Raw genomic sequence first — 22215 nt, 5'->3', positions numbered from 1 at the left:
GCAGCCTATTCATTTACAGTAACTTTTGGCTAATCAATCAATCTGACTCATTGATCCGACAGGATAGTTTTTTCCCCTCAGAAATGTTCTCCATGACCTACTCTCATCTATAGTTTTATTTGTTACCAGATCATTTACGGGGAATTACAAACGTTCTACTACATGGAGTTGCAACTGAGAAGAACTGCTCTGTGACTGTTTCTTCTACTCACCATAAGAACTGGCTTCTGTTCCGCTGAGGCTGAACATTCTCCAATAGTTGGGGGCTTTTTGCAGAAGCACTTTGTCCTCGGAGTGGTGTAGAGCTGAGAATGGAGGAAGAATCAACATGCTTTCATTGAACATTATTTATTGTTATGTGCCTCGTGTGAGCTGTGAAGAGGAACTGTCACAATTTACACTTCAGAGTAATTGTTTATTTTTTATAGAGTTGATGTTCAGTAATACATCAAAGATGTCTTATTTGTAAAAGTAAGCTAAACAGTGGTGCTAGAATTCGTTTCCCACCCTGAATGATCTATCATTTATTCACCCGACTGGATATTCTAAACAAATGACCAAGATGCAACATAGCCGATGTTGTTGAATAGAACTTGAGAGCTGTTATTCGAAATAACACGTTCAATGTCGGTCAACTTTGCCTCTTTACCTCATCAAGAAGACACAAGACAGCCAATGTCTGCCTGCAGCAGTTCTTCCCCTCCACCCTTACCCAGACTGTGCCCCCTCTCTGTGGCTCCGAATCCAGTCACCCCACCGACTCCTTCGCCGTCTCCAAGCCCGCCGGCGACACTCTTCAGTCGACTGTCAAACGGGAGTCTCAGCGCCCCGAGCCCCACCAACTCCGGGTGCTCTTTCCATGGGGTGTCTTTTCTTCTCCAGATCGGACTCACCAGGGAAACGGTGAACCTGGATGCCAGCGATCTGTCCGGGCTATCTGCGGTGAAGGAGCTCGTATGTTCTGTAGTGGACCAAAAGGTAAGGTAACAATTTACATCACAGTGCTGTTATTACTGTGTAACTAACTACAATGTAATTACAGTGCAACAAATATTATAATGATTCATTATGACAATGTACTTACAGCAGTAACCCTAACCTTAGCCCTAACCTAACCTTAGCCCTAACCCTAACCTAACCCTAACCCTAACCTTAGCCCTAACCTAACCCTAAAGACAAACCATTTCTTGGCCATATAGTCCTCATGATGGGCATGCATGGAGACATGAGGTCGCATTAAAACCTGAACAAAAACTATACACTCTAAATTATTTTACAGTTGTCTGTGACTTGCTATATTCATCATATTTTATTGGGATTTTAGTTTAGTTTAGTTTATTAATTCGACCATCAAAAATGTTTTTTTTTAAAATATATATAATTTAATATGACACACAATCTCCTTTAGTGGTCTGTATAGCAAATTGTAATACACTTTATTTATTTGTAGGCTACAATCTTTAGACTGTTACAGAGGACATCGCTTTTTAAAGACCTTGTTGCTTTCTAAGAGTTAGAAAACTCATATTTGCACTGTTTTTTGTAGTTATTACTTTATATTGGCGTTATATTGTCAAGTAAGCATCAGTGTGATAAAAAAACAAGAGGTTGCATTTGAGAGAAATACAATTAAAACAGGGCAGATATATACTGTATAGTTGTGGTTTTCACAGGTGTAATATTCTGTTTTGGTTTCTGCTTATGAATGTTACACCTGTTTTTTGCACACAATAGATGCCCCAGGGGTTGATTAGATGAGAGGTGACGGTTTCTCCCTCCTACTTTGCAAAATATTGAAATACTGTGGTAGGCTGGAAAACACAGATAATATAGGATTCCCAGAGTAGTCTACATTACTCAACAACATATTCACTTGCTCTTGTAAGGTATATGGCCTTATCACACATACCACTCCCAGTTTCTCTTTGTGTGACAAATACACAGAGCAATGTATAACAAGTTGTTTCTTGTATGGTTCTTGAGTAAAAGTATGAAAACTACATTTTGTTATGATGATGGGTGATTGACACAACAGCGATGGCACAATATACTGTAGAGGCATGTTTTTACTGTCCGTGATAGATTTTATCAAAGAAAAGGGTGTAACAGTTTTCATTCTATGTGTGAGCCATAGTGCAACATCAGCTCTTTTCTATTCCTCAATTTAAACATATGGGGCCCATTGCAACGACCATTGGCCAGCGTACCAATGTAACCGATGTGAAATGGCTAGTTAGTTAACGGTGGTGCGCGCTAATAGTGTTTCAATCGGTGACGTCACTCGCTCTGAGACCTGAAGTGGTTGTTCCCCTTGCGTTGCAAGGGCCGCGGCTTTTGTGGCGCGATGGGTAACGATGCTTCGTGGGTGTCAGTTGTTGATGTGTGCAAGGGTCCCTGGTTCGAGCCCAGGTTGGGGCGAAGAGAGGGACGGAACCTACACTGTTACACTAACTCAAGGTCATCTCTGGTTAAAAAACATTGCGCTAAAATCACTCGCACAGCTGATCTCAATTGCAACCATCACTTGCCATCGATTTATGTCGAGGTTATCTTTTATTCCTGATTGCTGCCAAAAAATTTCAAGAATACTCCTCCCTCTGGTGGGTATTATCAATGGAACAAATTGATCCTGCTTTTTTAGTAGACTGACGACGAATTATCTATTTTGACAATCAGTCCGTACAACTGAAATAAAGTATTTCCTCGTTTACCACGATAAATCTAATGTGGCAATTTACCCGACACCTTGTATGAATGGAAAACTAATATGGTCTACCCTATTGTTACTATAATTTTTTCTCTCCAATTTATGTAATCCATTAATTACAACTTGTCTTTAAAAAGAAAATGTATTGCAGCGCTTGAGGCGACACTACAGACCTGGGATCGATCCAAGGCTGTGTCACAGCCAGCCGTGACCGGGAGACCCATGAGGCGGCGCACAATTGGCCCAGTGTCGTCCGGGTTAGGGGAGGGTTTGGCCGGCCGGGATGTCCTTGTTTCATCGCTCTCTAGCAACTCCTTGTGGCGGGCCGGGCACCTGCAAGCTGACTTCGGTTGCCAGTTGTATGGCGTTTCCTCCAACACATTGGTGCGGCTAGCTTCTGGGATAAGTGAGCAGTGTGTCAATAAGCAGTGTGGCTTGGAAGGCTAGTGTTTCGGAGGATGCATGGCTCTCGACCTTCACCTCTCCCAAGTCCGTACGGGAGTTGCAGCGATGGGACAAGACTGTAACTACCAATTGGGGAAGGAAAGTGGTAAAAGTACAAGGAAAAAAGTAAGTTGGCTTGAAAAAGTATGGTAATTTCTTATCAAGATCGGGGGGAAATATCCCTGGACTGCAGTGAAGGCTCCTCAGAGGAGGAAGAAGAGGACCATCCTCAGTGAATTTCATAGAAATAAAAATAGTGAAAAATTAAAGAAAGTTATCCTTTTTAGATGAAACTATACTAAATGTATTCATATGTCACCAAATAGTTGATTAAAACACACTTTTTCGTAATGAAGGTCTACGGTAGCCTCAGCAGCACTCTGTAGGGTAGCACCATGGTGTAGCCGGAGAACAGCTAGCTTCTGTCCTCCTCTGGGTACATTGACTTCAATACAGAATCTAGGAGGCTCATGGTTCTCAACCTCTTCCATAGACTTACATACAATGGTTCCTCCTTTAAAAGTTGCGAGCTTACACCGCGGGACTTAGAGGTACCCAGCGTCACGGCTTTATTGCTCCAGACCACCACAAGGGGGAGTTAGAGCACTCATTTTGCATTTGGGTCCCAAGGTATTTATATGACCAATCATATCGAGTGGTTCCAATGACGAATTTGACGCGAACCACCCGTCCCTGGTGGCTTTCTTCAACAAAGATGGCTGACAAAACATTACGGGGAAGCAAATGTAAGTAATTACAACATCATAACGAGTCAAGCTAAAAATGTACAATTGAGAGGAATATGTTAGTTAATGTAGAGACAAACGATTGTGCATATTTTTGTCATAAAGTCAATTTTTGGAAAATTGCGATTCAGCAAGTTAACTGACTAGCTAACATTAGCCAGCTAGCTAGCTGGTGTTATGACATGAGTACAGTATGACATTGTAATTCGTGTTGTTTAATGTTTTAGGGACTCTTGAGAAAACCAGCAAACCAGGCTGTCGTCTTGGGAAACAGTGGATGTAAAAATCTAGCTAGCTAAAGCATTTACTGCAAATTGAATGTAAGCTTGCCTTGCAATGCAGCTGAAGTAACATAGCTAGCTAACTTTTTACTTGCTTATTGTGTAGTGGAGGATAAAAATAACTGTATGCCTATGGATGTGTAGCTAGCTACATTATGTAGCCAATCTGTGTATGGACCCTAAAACGTTTGGTTCTGAACTAATATTCATACCAATCTATGAACCTCAGCTATCATAGTTGTTGTATCAACTTCAAGTCTGAATGGCATTAATGAAGCCTATGGATTGAGTAGAATATAATAACTTTATTGTGCCTAGGATGCAAGTCCTTTAAACATGTACTGTAGTTATTACCACACATGAGATCCTCACATTGTAGCCTGTACATTGAATATATTCACTGATCATGTACTCTTCCTTGGCAAATAAAGGTGTGGTTCAGGTATGAATCTCTGTGACATTATTTTTCAGTCATATCCAATACCAGGTGTATCAAACTTCATTCTTTGAATGATGCTGTGTCTGCATGTATGTATAACAATTATACACTTCAACAGTGTTTACCACTCCTGCTCCTGGGACATCAAAGATTACACATTGTAACTTGAAACATGATTTAAGTAAAGGCTGATTTGTAATTCATATATTCTGAAAAAACACTATGCATATCTAACTCCCTTCATTTGCATTAATCTGAGGACACAGGATAGTATTTCAATGAGATACTTAATTTCAGTTGATGTGAAACGCTTTATTGAAAGAAGTTCATTATCCAGGTGTTATAAATACATAATACATGCATTATAATTATGATAACTGTAATATTATATTATAAATACAAGTTCAATCTGTACTTCAATGCATATGGTGTGCATTATAAAACGAGGAAGAAAGACGAGGTGGGGAGAGAGGTGTAGAAGACAGAAAGGGAAAGAGGTAAGAACAGAGGCAGACAGCATATGATTTATGAATTACAGTGCTACCCTAATATTCTCTCAGTTCATCACAATTACAGTGTCTCTAGCGGTGTCTCCTAACTAGCCTTGGGCCCCCAGTTGGCCCAAAGGTTATCTTAAGAGCGGGTGAGGTGGCGATGACGGGACTGGCATCCTCTCTCACATCAAAACATACCTGCAGATTAGAGACAGATGGATAGAGAGAGAGCATGATTAAGCCTTGTTTTTTAAAAATTGTAACACGGTCAGTCATCATAATCATCAGGAGGTGAAATGCAAAACTGACCTTGGATCTAATTATGACAACTTCTGGATGATGTCCTCCAACCTATCAGAGCTCTTGCAGCTTGAAGTGATATGTTGTCCATCCAATCAAAAGATCAGAGAATTAATCTAGTTCTGAAAGTATCAGCTACAGCTAGCTAGTACTGCAGTGCATCAAATGTGGTGAGTAGTTGACTTAAAGAGAGAGAAAGACAATAGTTTAACAGTTTTGAACAAATTCATTTCTTCCAAAATTAAGGAGAAGCAAGAGAGCAAGAGCGAGAGAGAGATCTAGCTATATTTGGTTGTATTTTTTTAAACTTTCAGTTAGCTAATAATGCAGCTAGCTAGTTTAGCCTACTCAAATAGAGAGGTAGGCAATGTTAGCTAGCTACCTATGGCTATCCAACACTGGAAATCATCCAAGTCAAGGTAAGGTTTTGTGCCAACGGGGCCCACCGGTGTAACTGCTAAACTGCTTTCTGACTGTACACTGTACTACATGATTGCATTGGGTTTACTAACGCGTTCGTTTTAGTAGCTACACTACCGGTCCAAAGTTTTAGAACACCTACTCATTCAAGGGTTTTTCTTTATTTTCACTATTTTCTACATTGTAGAATAATATTGAAGACATCAAAACTATGAAATAACACATATGGAATCATGTAGTAACCCAAAAAAGTGTAAACAAATATTATTTTTCTTGATGACAGCTTTGCACACTATTAGCATTGTCTCAACCAGCTTCACCTGGAATGCTTTTCCAACGGTCTTGAAGGAGTTCCCACATATGCTGAGCACTTGTTGGCTGCTTTTCCTTCACTCTGCGGTCCGACATCCCATAACCATCTCAATTTGGTTGAGGTCGGGGGATTGTGGAGGCCAGGTTAACTGATGCAGCCCTCCATCACTCTCCTTCAAAATAGCCCTTACACAGCCTGGAGGTGTGTTGGGTCATTGTCCTGTTGAAAAACAAATTATAGTCTCGCTACGCCAAAACCAGATATGATGGCGTATCGCTGCAGAATGCTGTGGTAGCCATGCTGGTTAAGTGTGTCCTGAATTTTAAAACAATCACAAATAGTGTCACTAGCAAAGCACCCCCACACCATAACACCTCCTCCTCCATGCTTTATGGTGGGAAATACACATGCAAAGGTCATCCGTTCACCTACACCGCGTCTCACAAAGACACTGCTGTTGGAACCAAAAATCTCCAATTTGGACTCCAGACCAAAGGACAAATTTCCACCAGTCTAATGTCCATTGCTCGTGTTTCTTGGCCCAAGCAAGTCTCTTCTTCTTATTGGTGTCCTTTAGTAGTGGTTTCTTTGTAGCAATTCGACCATGAAAGTCTGATTCACACAGTCTCCTCTGAACGGTTGATGTTGAGATGTGTCTTTTACTTGAACTCTGTGAAGCATTTATTTGGGCTGCAATTTATGAGGCTGATAACTCTAATGAACTTATCCTCTGCAGAAGAGGTAACTGTGGGTCTTCCATTCCTGTGGCGGTCCTCATGAGAGACAGTTTCATCATAGCGCTTGATGGTTTTTGCAACTGCACTTGAAGAAACTTTCAAAGTTCTTGACATTTTCCAGATTGACTGACTTTCATGTCTTCAAGTAATGATGGAATGTCCTTTATCTTTGCTTATTTGAGCTGTTCTTGACATAATGTGGACTTGGTCTTTTACCAAATAAGGCTAGCTTCTGTATACCACCCCTACCTTGTCACAACACAACTGATTCTCTCAAACGCATTAAGAAGGAAAGAAATTCCACAAATGAACTTTTAAGAAGGCACACCTGTTAATAGAAATGCATTCCAGTTGACTACCTCATGAAGCTGGTTGAGAGAATGCCAAGAGTGTGCAAAGCTGTCATCAAGGCAAAGGGTGGCTATTTGAAGAATCTCAAATATAAAATATATTTTGGTTTGTTTAACACTTTTTTGTTTACTGCATGATTCCATATGTGTTATTTCATAGTTTTGATGTCTTCACTATTATTCTACAATGTAGAAAATAGTCAAAATAAAGTAAAACACTTGAATGAGTAGGTGTTCTAAAACTTTTGACAGGTAGTGTATGTAGACTATGAAGTGACAACGATGTAGGCTGTGTGTAGCAGTTAGCGGTCATGATATGAAGGTTTGGCTTGTAATGGTTTTTTCGTCTGGTCACAGAAAGGAGATGTGTTGTGCACTAAAGTCCACAAGCAAAGGGAAAAGGTGAGAGGATAGTTGTGAGAAGGAATAATATACAAAATGATCAAAGTGATCATGCTGTTTTTATGTGGCTGCCATGAAAGTGAACTGTGTTTGTGTGTGATCAGGGGTGTATTCATTCTGCCAATTCTGTTGAAAAACGCTTCTTAAACAGAAGCAAACAGAACGTAACGGGGATAAAAATACCTGAATTTGTCTAATAGAAACTCACATTTGCAACTTTTGGACTAATTATTACACCCTAGATCAGCTAGATGCAGGCAAGAGTGTGCAAGGCAGAATTGCATGTGTCACTGTCTGTCACTTTGATTACAAAAAAACTTCTCGACCTGTGCACCTACGTTTTAAACTTTCATTCATAGGCTAGGTTGTAGCAACCTCATGATGGGTAAAGGGAAAATTTTAGTATCATGTAGTAGCCTAAACCTATTGATGTTACATTGAGCTGGGTGATTGGAATATGAATGACAGTCATCCGATATGCTGTAATAGAAATAAGGCCATGCTCATAAAAAAGAAAATCATCCTACTTCACTTCAATGACACTGCCCACCACTGCTGGACTGTCCAGACTACAAATGTGTATTAAATCAATTCAGTCGCGATGACTTTGGCCTATGTCATATTTTTTATTTAAAATATATTAAAAACGTTTAAATGAAATATAGGCCTACTACTTCTATATTTTTATACTCTAATAAGTATTTTTTAAATTCATCAGCCTTACATTTTCTGATGCTCCTGATATGTTGATATTTCATTGGGGGCGAGAACGTACGCAGCTGTCTAGTATCATAATCACTTGACACAGTAACAGCGAGAGAACAACTGAACTGCTGGTTTGTTCTTGTGAGGTTTTGGTTTCAATCAAGTTTGTTTTAACACGCAGGTGCATATCATCTCCCGTTTGTAGAATTTTAAGAAATCCAGCATTAACCTGCGTTCGTTGCAATCGACCCATCTCGTTTAACCACATGGTTATGAGGCTGCTTGCTTGGCCTTCAATCTTGCACTAAGCATTATCCTTAGCCTTCTCTGGAAGCCATGAGTGTATCCAGTATCCACTATTCATACTATGTAGGTCAACAACAAAACTACATGTACATCACATTACTGATGGTGGTTCATACCATAAAGAGATGTTGATATGTCTTCCCACCACCTCACTTTCAAAAACTGTTCCAAATGGCTCCCTATTCCTTATGGGACCTAGTCAAAAGTAGTGCACTATATAGGGAATAGGATGCCATTTGAGACGTAATCCCCCCCTGGTGTGGGAGTATTGAAACTCCGAGCCCATATTTACGGTATGTTGGACCATGTAATATTTGTTCTCCTGTAGGAGGGGAACAGGAACAGTCCCCGGGGTGTCCAGGAAGACAGTGGGGAAGTTCCCCTCCCTTGCAGGCCGCCATACTGTCCCGGGCTGCACCAGCCTGCCCGGCTCAGCTCCATAGTCAGCCCCACCCTCCCTGTCCTGTCACATACCACGGTTGCAGGCTGCTGTAGGCAGCAGACAAAGAGGTGCTAGTGTGTGTAAAAAAAAAGGAGATTGGGGTTCTGATATGTGATGTGTGTATATTCTAGCTGGAAGAAACAGAGTTGAGGCTAAAACTGTTAAGTTAATTGATGCAATCCAAACAATTGCACTTTGCTCTAATTAACAGATCTGTCTGTATTGCAAACTCTTAACCCAGTGTTGGAACTACAGAACTAGAAGTTTTTATTCTATCACATCATTCTATTTTCTATGGTTGGAACACTCCAGCTGGTGAAGTTTCACAGAGATCATGATCATCATCATCAGTTCTGAAAATCACTAGGCGATGGGCTACTGAGATACAGTTGAGCTCCTTGCCATTGTAATAATATTAGTCACCACCCAGCTAGCACATAACGTTCTGAGAATCACATGTTTCTTAGAGCTTGGTCAGAACGTTGTTATCTCATGGTTATTTTGCAAACAACCTTCCCACAACTTTCTGGGAATGGTGCAGGATAGTTGCTTGGCTTCAGAACATTCTCAGCACGTTTAAGGAACTTGACAAAAAAACTTTATTTTCTTTGAATTTCATTACTTTAAGAGAAAGTTTCCTAAAAGTTCAAACATGGTTAGATTTAAATTTAAATGTTGGTAATGTTCTATGAACGTTCTCCAACTGGTTTTGCATTGGGAATGTTCTCAAATAGTTTAAAGAAAGTTAAGAAACAATGTCCTTCTGTGGGAATTTCAGTATTTCAGCATAACGTTTCCTCATGGTTGAATTTAAAGTAATGTTCTCAAATTAGGAGAAACAACATTCTGCCATGGGAATTTCAGCATAAGGTTTTCTGCAGGTTTCCTCATGGTTCATTTAAAGTAATGTTCTCAGAACCTTAAGAAAACCACAAGAAAACATTAGTAACGCTCAAAGAATGTTCTAAGAATTTTATTTAAAAACGTATACATTCCGTTCTCAGTGTCAACAAAACTCTCTCTATTCTCTATCTTGTTAAGTAAGTTGGCCGCATCCACTAATTGGCCACACCTGATATTAATGAGTGATTGTTTCCTTTGAAATGGGGTCTGTTTGAATAGACTAAAATGAACAGCTTTGTATTAGTTAAAAAAAGACAGTATGCTATCTCCATCCTGGTGGCGCAGTGGACTAATTCAATGGGTAGACAACAGAAGATCATGGGTTTGAATCTCACTGATACCATACTAAATAAAATAAAATGTGCTTGTGTGATTAATGCCTAAGCACATTTCAATTTCCATGTGTCCTATCTGTGCTCGCAGTTCAAAACAGTTAACCTAAGCTAGCAGTCTTATTGAAACATTCAGTTAGTTTTTAAAATTATTCAAAAACCTTCAAATAACCAATAATTTCAACCTTCAAATAACCAACCTTCAAATAACCAACTAATAATTTCCGTTCTCAGAACGTTAAAATCTCCCAAGAAAACTTTCAGGGAACCATAGTAAAACGTTCTCAGAACCTCCCTTCAAATTAACAGGCGACATTTTCACTTCCGTTCTCAGAACGTTTAAAAAAAAGTTACGTTTAAAAAATGTAATCTGTCACCTTTCACACAGATGCAGAAGTGCGACATCGGCGGATGAGGTGGATTGAGACGCATCCAATGAAAAAAAAAAGATCTCTAGCTTAAATGTACACATTTTTATGGGGATTTTTGTATTATGCTAATTTTATTTCCGTGGGGGCGTCAAGTCTAGGGAGTAGGTTAAGAAACTTCACTATTCCGCCATTGTTTTTATGGCCATTATTAGACTACACACATTGTGTGACATGAATGACATAGAACTGTGCTGATGGTGAGTGACTGACTGACCACCCACCCCTCCCACAGTACTGCATGTGGAGCTGTGCCATGTTGGTGGAGTGTATTTCCTGCTCTAAAGTGCCATAGGCTAACAATTAGTTTCAGCCAGTGCACAGGACAAGACTGGAACAGCAGAGAGAACAAAGGTTAACTATGTAGCCTAGAATCTGGTTTATACATTTTCTAATCCAATTTATCATTAGGCATCTGATGGTGTGGTGTTATAGTATGAAGAGGACTGAGGTCCTCCTCTCCCTTGCGAAGACTACCACCCTTTAAAAAAGCCCTGGTAAAAAGTACTGCATTATATATGGAATAGGGTGCAATTTGGGACGAACCCCTGGTATATGGAAGAGTAGAGATGAGAGAAAGTGCATGAGAGAGAGAGAAAGTGTGAGAGAGAGAAAGAGAGAAAATGTGAGAGAGAGAAAGAGAGGAAATGTGAGAGAGAGAAAGAGAGAGAGAGAGAGAGAGAGAGAGGGGTGAGATAGACTTTCCATCTTGCAAAACACACTTACAATACATTGCCTTTAGAAAGTATTCATACCCCTTGACTTATTCCACATTTTCTTGTGTTACAGCCCAAATTCAAAATGGATTAAATATTGGTTTTCTCGCCCAATACCCCATAATGACAAAGTGAAAACATGTTTGTAGAAAATGTTGCAAATGTATTGAAAATGAAATACAGAAATACCTAATTTACATACGTTTTCACACCTCTGAGTCAATACATGTTAGAATCACCTTTGGCAGTGATTACAGCTGTGAGTCTTTCTGGGTAAGTCTCTACGAGTTTTGCACACCTGGATTATTATTTTTAAATTCTTCAAGCTCTGTCAAGTTGGTTGTTGATCATTGCTAGACAGCCATTTTCAAGTCTTGCCATAGATTTTCAAGCAGATTTAAGTCAAAACTGTTACTAGTCCACCCAGGAACATTCAATGTCATCTTGCTAAGTAACTCCAGTGTATATTTGGACTTGTGTTTAAGGTTATTGTCCTGCTGAAAAGTACATTTGTCTCCCAGTATCTGTTGGAAAGCAGTCTGAACCCAGTTTTCCTCTAGGATTTTGCCTGTGCTTAGCTCAATTCCGTTTCTTTTTATCCTAAAAAGCTCCCTAGTCCTTGTCGATGACAAAAAAATATGAAGAGTGGTACTCAGTGATGTGTTGGATTTGCCCCAAACATAACACTTTGTATTCAGGATATAAAGTACATTTCTTTGCCACATTTGTTACAGTTTTACTTTAGTGCCTTATTGCAAACAGGATGCATGTTTTGGAATATTTTTATTCTGTACAGGCTTCCTTCTTTTTACTTTGTAATTTGGGTTAGTATTGTGGAGTAACTAACATTTTGTTGATCTATCCTCAGTTTTCTGCTATCACAACCTTTAAACTCTGTAACTGTTTTGAAGTCACCATTGACCTCATGGTGAAATCCCTGAGCGGTTTCCTTCCTCTCCAGCAACTGAGTTAGGAAGGATGCCTGTAATCTTTGTAGTGACTTGGTGTATTGATACACCATCTAAAGTGTAATTATTAACTTCACCATGCTCAAAGGGATATTCAATGTCTGCTTTTAATATTTTTACACAACAACCAATAGATGCCCTTCTTTGTAAGGCATTGGAAAACCTCCCTGGTCTTTGTGGTTTAATCTGTGTTTAAAATTCACTGCTTGACTTAGGGACCTTACAGATAATTGTATGTGTGGGGTATAGAGATGAGGTAGTCATTCAAAAAGTATTGCACACAAAGTGAATCCATGTAACTTATGTAATTTGTTCAGCACATTTTTACTCCTGATGTTATTTAGGCTTGCCATAACAAAGAGGTTGAATATATTTTGATTCAAGACATTTCAGCATTTAATTTTTTATTAATTTATTAACATTTCGAAAAACATAATTCCACTTTGACATTATGGGGTATAGTGTGCAGGCCAGTGATACAAAATCTAAATTGAATCCATTTTAAATTTAGGCTGTCAAGGGGTGTGCATACTTTCTGAAGGCACTGTAATAGAGGAATTCAGGGATAGCCCATAGGGAATAACAAGTGTCTTATAGGGCATGTTATCAACATTTGGTAAATGTACATGGTATCTGATTGTGATTTCTCTGGGTACAACTGAGCCCCTTTAATGCATTGGTGATGCTGCTGCTTGTGCGTTGGAGAATAATAATTCAGTTTCGCTGTGAGATACATACAATGGAATTGCCGTTGTTTCAGCATGTTGTCATCTGTGTACGCTACCAATAAACGTTGATTTGATTTGTTTAGTACCACGGCACGGTTCCTAAGGATTTATATAAACTTTTATGATTGCCCTTTTTGATTGATAAACCAGGCCAATTACTAGAGTTGAGGGAGGCACACTCATTTCATAATCTCCACAAATAATCTTATATAAGGCCCTGGTGGATTTGGGGAAATCACTTGAGCAGGTTTCGTTCAGTCTTTCTTTGCCTTGTTCCTCTTTCTTAAAACTCAGGATCACCAGAATGGATGACTGTGCTTGGTGGGACTCTATGTCTATTCTAGCTCTGGTCCAGGTCGTTAGTGCAGCTTGCTAATGTTTAGGAAGGCTCGGCATTAGCAAGCCACACTAACGGCCTGGAACAGAGCTACATCCGACACTGTTGGCATGTTACCTCTTTATTGGACAGGCGAGGGTCATTATCACATTCCTGTAGAATGTGTTCAGCTTTAAGGGCTTCGATCTCTGTAGGAGCCTTAGGCCTTGTATAACATCCCTGGCCTGTTGGCATCCCAAATGGCACCCTATTCCCTATATAGTGCACTGCTTTTGACCAGAGCACTGGTACTATGTAGTGAATGGAGTACTATTTGGAACGCACACTCTGTGAAATGTTTAATGTAGAAAAGATTGTGCTGCCGAGGGGCTTGAACTCATCTGAAATCCCATGGTTATTCAGACTATGTAATGTGAACCGTGTGTGATATGTTGGACCATGTAAGGGTGGCAGTGGGATCTCTGGTTTTGGAGTCTAGAGCGGCGTCCCAAATGACGACCTATTCCCTTTATTCCCCAATGGGTCCTGGTCAAAAGTAGTGCACTACAGTGCCTTGCGAAAGTACTCACCCCCCTTGGCATTTTTCCTATTTTGTTGCCTTACAACCTGGAATTAGATTTTTGGGGGGTTTGTATCTTTTGATTTACACAACATGCCTACCACTTTGAAGATGCAAAATATTTTTTATTGTGAAACAAACAAGATATAAGACAAAAAAACAGAAAACTTGAGCGTGCATAACTATTCACCCCCCCCAAAGTCAATACTTTGTAGAGACACCTTTTGCAGCAATTACAGCTGCAAGTCTCTTGGGGTATGTCTCTATAAGCTTGGCACATCTTGCCACTGGGATTTTTGCCCATTCTTCAAAGCAAAATTGCTCCAGCTCCTTCAAGTTGGATAGGTTCCGCTGGTGTACAGCAATGTTTAAGTCATACCACAGATTCTCAATTGGATTGAGGTCTGGGCTTTGACTAGGCCATTCTAAGACATTTCAATGTTTCCCCTTAAACCACTCGAGTATTTCTTTAGCAGTATGCTTAGGGTCATTGTCCTGGTGGAAGGTGAACCTCCCTCCCAGTCTCAAATCTCTGGAAGACAAACAGGTTTCCCTCAAGAATGTCCCTGTATTTAGCGCCATCCATCATTCCTTCAATTCTGACCAGTTTCCCAGTCCCTGCCGATGAAAAACATCCCCACAGCATGATGCTGCCACCACCATACTTCACTGTGGGGATGGTGTTCTCAGGGTGATGAGAGGTGTTGGGTTTGCGCCAGACATAGCGTTTTCCTTGATGGCCAAAAAGCAACATTTTAGTCTCATCTGAACAGAGTACCTTCTTCCATATGTTTGGGGAGTCCCCCACATGCCTTTTGGCGAACACCAAACGTGTTTGCTTATTTTTTTTCTTTAAGCAATGGCTTTTTTTATGACCACTCTTCCGTAAAGCCCAGCTCTGTGGAGTGTACAGCTTAAAGTGGTCCTATGGACAGATACTCCAATCTCCGCTGTGGAGATTTGCAGCTCCTTCAGAGCTATCATTTTTTAATAATGGATTTAATGGTGTTCCGTGGGATGTTCAAAGTTTCTGATCTTTTTTTATAACCCAACCCTGATCTGTACTTCTCCACAACTTTGTCCCTGACCTGTTTGGAGAGCTCCTTGGTCTTTATGGTGCCTCTTGCTTGTTGGTGCCCCTTGCTTAGTGGTGTTGTGGACTCTGGGGCCTTTCAGAACAGGTGTATATATACTGAGATCATATGACAGATCATGTGACACTTAGAGTGCACACAGGTGGACTTTATTTAACTAATTATGTGACTTCTGAAGGTAAGTGGTTGCACCAGATCCTATGTAGGGGGTTCATAGCAAAGGGGGTGAATACATATGCACGCAACACTTTACCGGTTTACATTTTTCATTTCACTTCACCAATTTGGAATATTTTGTGTATGTCCATTAAATGAAATCCAAATTAAAATCAACAGGTTGTAATGAAACAAAATAGGAGGGTGCCATTTGGGATGCACATTAAGTTAATTGTGAGGGTGACGGGTAAAGACATTTTGATGTTCCCTATAGAGCCCAATAAGAGTAATGATTCCAAAAAGCGGCCAATTATTTCAGGTCGAATCAAATCAAATGTATCTATAAAGCCCTTCTTAGATCAGTTGATATCTCAAAGTGCTGTACAGAAACCCAGCCTAAAACCCCAAACAGCAAGCAATGCAGGTGTAGAAGCACCCAACTATGGTCTGGTAACATAGTTGGGCTGCGGGTGTGAAAGATTCAGCAGGCTACTGGCATTACACACCTGGCTAAAATATTACTGTAGCTCTTTTGGAATCACTTTTATAGATAACTTTGACACCTTCTGGAAACAGAAGATGCTCTACTCTGTCTACGCATTCCATTGGCTTTGTTGAGACAATGACTTATCAATGATCCAAGCCCAGCTTAGATAAGCCCTACCATTGTGTTGCTGAGTAGTCGTAATGCTGCAGCAAATGTACATTATCCCAGGGGCATTGGCATTCACAATGTAAGTAACATAATAGATGTCCCTCTAACTCCCCTGAATGCCTCTGTCAATCCTACAGCTATTGTATACAGTATTCATGTGCCTATGAACCAGAGTTATATTGTTAGCACTGAGGCGGTGTGCCCTAGTCGGAAGTCCACTGTGTACAGCTCATCCTGCACTATCAGCTCAAATATAAATAACATTGTCATGTCTACTTCTGAAAAGCTTCCCAGTAAAGCAACACAAAAAAATCAAGCATCCCAGAAAAGTGCTAATAATAGCCCACATTAACATATGTAGCCTAAGAAACAAGGTTCATGAAATCAATAACTTGCTAGTAACAGATGACATTCATATCTCTGAAACTCACTTAGATAATACGTTTGATGATATTGTGGTAGCAATACATGGTTATAACATCTACAGAAAATATAGAAATGCCATTGAGGGCAGTGTTCTGGTCTATATTCAGAGCCACATTCTTGAAAAGCTTCAAAAGGATCTCATATTAAATACTGTTGAAGTAATATGGCCACAGGTTCACCTGCCTCACCTAAAGCCCATTATTGTGGGAAGCTGCTATAGACCACCAAGTGCTAACAGTCATTATCTGGATAATATGTGTGAAATGCTTGATAATGTATTGTATGTGATATCAACAGAGAGGTATATTTTCTGGCTTTCCACAAGCTGCTCACTCAAGAAAAAGCTTCAAACTGTAACCAGTGCCTGCAACCTGGTTCAGGTTATCAGTCAACCTACCAGGGTAGTTACAAACAGCACAGGAATGAAATCATCAACATGTATTGACCACATCTTTACTAATGCTGCAGAAATCTGCTTTAAAGCAGTATCCAAATCCATAGGATGTAGTTATCACAATATAGTAGCCATGTCTAGGAAAAACAAAGTTCCAAAGGCTGGGCCCAATATAGTGTATAAGAGGTCATACAGTACATTTTGCAATGATTTCTATGTTGATGTAAATAATATTTGCTGGTCTGTTGTGTGTAATGAGGAGCAACCAGATGCTGCACTTGACACATTTATGAAATTGCTTATTGAAGTTACTAATAATGACTGTACAAACGGTTAAATCCTTGTGGATTGAGTGGATTGATGAGGAATTGCAAAATGGTATGGTTGAGAGGGATGAGGCAAAAGGAATGGCAAATAAGTCTGGCTGCACAACCAATTGGCGAACATACTGCAAATTGAGAAATCATGTGACTAAACTGAATAAAAAGAAGAAGAAACTATGAAACAAAGATAAATTCTATAAAGAATGATAATAAAAAGCTTTGGAGCACCTTAAATGACATTTTTTGCAAAAAGGCAAACTCAGCTTCATCATTGAATCAGATGGCTCATTCATCACAAAACCCACTGAAATTGCCAACGACTTTAATTATTTTTTCATCTGCAAGATTAGCAATTTTAGGCATGACATTCCAGCAACAAACGTTGACACTACACATCCAAGTATAACTGACCAAATTATGAAAGACAAGAACTGTAATTTTGAATTCCGAAAAGAGGTGAAAAAAGTATTCTTGTCTATCAATGATAAGCCACCTGGGTCTCACAACTTGGATGGAAAATTACTGAGGATAATAGCGGACGATATTGCCATTCCTATTTGCCATGTCTTCAATCTAAGCCTACAAGAAAGTGTTTGTCCTCAGGCCTGGAGGGAAGCAAAAGTCAGTCCGCTACCCAAGAATAATAAAACCCCCTTTACTGGCTCAAATAGCCGACCAATCAGTCTATTACCAACCCTTAGTACATTTTTGGAAAAAATGGTCTTTGACCAGATACAATGCTATTTTACAGTAAATGAATTGAAAACAGACTTTCAGCAGGCTTATAGGGAAGGGCATTGAACATGCATGGCACTTACACAAATGACTGATGATTATCTGAGAGAAATTGCTGATAAAAGATTGTGGGAGCTGTTTTGTTAGACTTCAGTGTGGCTTTTGACATTATAGGTCATAGACTGCTGCTGGAAATATGTATATGTTATGGCTTTACACCCCCTGCTATATTGTGGATAAAGAGTTACCTGTCTAAAAGAACACATAGGATGTTCTTTAATGGAAGCCTCTCCAACATAATCCAGGTAGAATCAGGAATTCCCCAGGGCAGCTGTCTAGGCCCCTGACTTTTTTCAATCTTTACTAATGACATGCCACTGGCATTGAGTAAAGCCAGTGTGTCTATGTATGCAGATGACTCAACAGTTTACACGTCAGCTACTACAGTGAGTGAAATTACTGCACCACTTAACAAAGAGCTGGGTTCAGTTTCAGAATGGGTGACAATAAATATTTCAAAAACTAAAAGCATTGTATTTGGGACATATCATTCACTAAACCCTAAACCTCAATTAAAACTCTTGTAATGAATAATGTGAAAATTGAGCAAGTTGAGGTGAGTAAACTGCTTGGAGTAACCCTGGATAGTAAACTGTCATGGTCAAAACATGTTGATGCAACGGTAGCAAATAGATGCGGAAAAGTCTGTCCAGAATAAAGTGCTGCTCTGCCTTTTTAACAACACTATCAACAAGGCAGGTCCTACAGGCCCTAGTTTTGTCACACCTGGACTACTGTTAAGTCGTGTGGTCAGGTGCCATAAAGAGGGACAGAACAGGGCAGCACGGCTGGCCCTTAAATCTACACGGAGAGCTAACATGTCAATCTCTCATGACTCAAAGTAGAGGAGAGATTGACTATATCACTACTTGTTTTTGTAAGAAGTATTGACATGCTGAAATCACCAAGCTGTCTGTTTAAACTACTAGCACACAGCTCGGACATCCATGCCTACTCTACAAGACATGCCACCAGAGGTCTCTTCACAATCCCAAAGGCCAGAACAGACTATGGGAGGCGCACAGTAATACATAGAGCCATGACTAAATTGAACTCCATCCTACATCAGGTAACTGACGCAAGCTGACGCAATATTTAAAAAAAAATATATATATACCTTATGGAACAGCGGACTGTGAAGAGACATACACACACAGGCACAGACACACGCAGAAACATACATATGTTAATACACACACGTACACATGGATTTTGTATTGTAGATATGTGGTAGTAGAGTAGTGGCCAGAGATAACACACTTAATGGGCTGTGAAAAGTGTTATGAAATGTAATATTTTTATTCTGGGCAGCAGCTAATTGGGATCCATAATAAATACAAATGATGTGCGTGAAGCGTTTTCTAAAATGTCGAGTTTTTCAATAGAGGCATTTTCAGATGAAATACCGGTGATGTCCAAAGTGAATGGAATGGATTCAATGTAATTTATTACCAAAAAATAAAGCCATCTCTACTCTCAGAGTCTACATTGTGTAGGTCAAGGGTGTCAAACTCATTCCACGGAGGGCCAAGGGTCTGCTGGTTTTTCCTTTCTAATTAAGACCTAGACAACCAGGTGAGGGGAGTTCCTTACTAATTAGCGACCTTAATTCATCAATCAAGTAGGGGGTGGAGTAATCGGATACCCGGGGAATGAATTTGACACGTAATGTAGGTTCTTCCTCTTGACTGGTTTTGTTATTCGCTGGGAATTCCTCTTTCAGAGATAAACCAAAATAGAATGATAAGTTACATCACATTGATTGTTTCTTCAAGTGAACATTACATTTTCAGTTCCTGTCTACAAAGATTTCTTCCTTTTAATTGATCTCCTGTGACTGGTTCTCAGTAGTATTTCTAGAGAGTAGAGAAGTGACATCTACGGTATGTGTGGGTCTGTATTGTGGGGGTCTCTGCCTTCCAGGGTAGGGTGTAACATTTACAAGGTGTGGATGGTGTGGATTTGTCACGCTCACTCTTTGCTTAATGTGTTAAGCGACAGACAACGGCTGCATCCCAAATATCACCCTATTCTCCTTTCAGTGCAGTACTTTTGACCAGAGCCCATAGGAGAATACGGTGCCATTTGGGACGTAGACAAGCTCTAGGAATGGTGTTTTTGGAGACATAGGGACTGGATATAATTTGAATGGATATTCCCACTGCATTCCAGCCTGGTTAAATATTGCCAGTGAGTTCAGCCATGCAGACGACCATCTCCTGTAGTCTCTATTATCTGGCCAACTCTGCACTCCTTCCTAAGCCCAGAGCGCACTGACCTGCCTGTCTGACAGTCACGTTAATTATTGGATAGATTTGGAATTCATCTGTCTTAAGCAAAAACAGACCTAAAGTACTGCTATAGGCCTCCAGTGATGTATTGGGCCATCCACACCAAGTCACTACACCCTTTATATTAGTAAATATAATATATTATTACTATGCATACTACCTATTCTATTACTTGTTATTTTTTACTTGACTATTTTTATTGATATTGTTAATGCTATTGTACTGCATTGTTAAGGGAGCATTGTATAGGGAGCATTGTTGCTTGAGCATTGTTGAGGGAGTATTGTTAATGGGAGCTTTGTTGAGGTAGCATTGTTGAGGGAGTTTTGTTGAGGGAGCATTGTTGAGGGAGCATTGTTAAGGGAGGATTGTCGAGGGAGGATTGTTGAGGGAAGGATTGTTGAGGGAAGGATTGTTGAGGGGAGGATTGTTGAGGCTAGGATTGTTGAGGGGAGAATTGTTAAGGGGATAAATGTTAAGGGAGAATAGTTAAGGGAGAATTATTGAGGGAGCATTGTTGAGGCAGCATTGTTGAGGTAGTGGCTTGCGAAAGTACTCACCCCCCTTGGCATTTTTCCTATTTTGTTGCCTTATAACCTGGAATTAAAATGGATTTTGGAGGGGTTTGTATCATTTGATTTACACAACATGCACGCCTTCTGAGCCTTCTTGACCACCAAGAGTTCCCGGTCCAGGACGTCGTAATTCCTCTGGACGGGGCTCAGCTGCTTGGAGTAGAAGGTACATAGCCGCAGTTCTGGAGGGGTTCCAGTGCGCTGGGACAGCAGTGCCCCGACTCCTACTTTGGAGGCATCCACCTCGACGATGAAGGGAAGTGAGGGGTCAGGATGTGCCAGCACGGAAGCAGTGGTGAAGCGTGCCTTCAGTGTCTCAAATGCCCTCTCCACCTCCGCCGTCCAACGAAGCCGCTGGGGACCTCCTCTCAGCAGGGAGGTAAGAGGCGCCACCACCGTGCTGAAGCCCCGGATGAACTTCCGTAAAAAGTTGGCGAACCCCAGAAATCGCTGGACTGCTTTCACAGAGTTGGGGATGGGCCTTGACCTGACTGCGCTGATGCGTTGCTCCTCCATCTCCACTCCCTCCATGGATATGAGGTCGCCCAAAACGGACACGGACCACTGGAGAAAAAACAAATACTTATCTTGTTTAACATATAGATCATGCTTATTATACACATCCAACCTTTCTGTTTCTGTTCCTGCTGTCCTTGCCACTTTCACATCCTTCGGTCACTTATCAGGGTATAAACTGAAATTCAATAAAAGCGAATTGATGCTGCTTAACCTCTTACATCTAGACATTCCGCTAGCGGAACACCTTCTCCAATAGCCAATGATGGGCGTGGCGCGAATTACAAATTCCTCAAAAATACAAAAACTTCCACTTTTCAAAATATGACTATTTTACACCATTTTAAAGACAAGACTCTCCTTTATCTAACCACACTGTCCGATTTCAAAAAGGCTTTACAACGAAAGCAAAACATTAGATTATGTCAGCAGAGTACCCAGCCAGAAATAATCAGACACCCATTTTTCAAGCTAGCATATAATGTCACATAAATCCAAACCACAGCTAAATGCAGCACTAACCTTTAATGATCTTCATCAGATGACACCCCCTAGGGGTATAACATTATGTTATACAATACATGCATGTTTTGTTCAATCAAGTTCATATTTATATCAAAAACCAGCTTTTTACATTAGCATGTGACGTTCAGAACTAGCATACCCCCCTCAAACCTCCGGTGAATTTACTAAATTACTCACGATAAACGTTCACAAAAAACATAACAATTATTTTAAGAATTATAGATACAGAACTCCTCTATGCACTCGCTATGTCCGATTTTAAAATAGCTTTTCGGTGAAAGCACATTTTGCAATATTCTCAGTAGATAGCTATTTAGACACCCACCAAGTTTAGCACTCACCAAAGTCAGATTTACTATAAGATAAATGTTATTACCTTTGGTGTTCTTCGTCAGAATGCACTCCCAG

General features: G+C 40.2%; 1 protein-coding gene across 2 annotated transcripts in view; it reads left to right on the top strand.

The window, feature by feature from the left end:
• The window catches only part of LOC115174962 (serine/threonine-protein kinase D3), a 77111-nt gene that overhangs the window by 665 nt on the left and 54231 nt on the right, over positions 1-22215 (top strand). For both annotated transcript variants that reach the window (XM_029734039.1, XM_029734038.1), the window contains exon 2: positions 130-978. In XM_029734039.1, the coding sequence (XP_029589899.1) occupies positions 625-978 (354 nt within the window). In that variant the 5' untranslated portion in view covers positions 130-624. The remainder of the gene's footprint in view (positions 1-129; positions 979-22215) is intronic.

This window comes from Salmo trutta, chromosome 35 (genome assembly GCF_901001165.1).
Source record: "Salmo trutta chromosome 35, fSalTru1.1, whole genome shotgun sequence".
Lineage (NCBI taxonomy): Eukaryota > Metazoa > Chordata > Actinopteri > Salmoniformes > Salmonidae > Salmo > Salmo trutta.
This window is presented reverse-complemented; position numbering and strand designations above follow the sequence as displayed.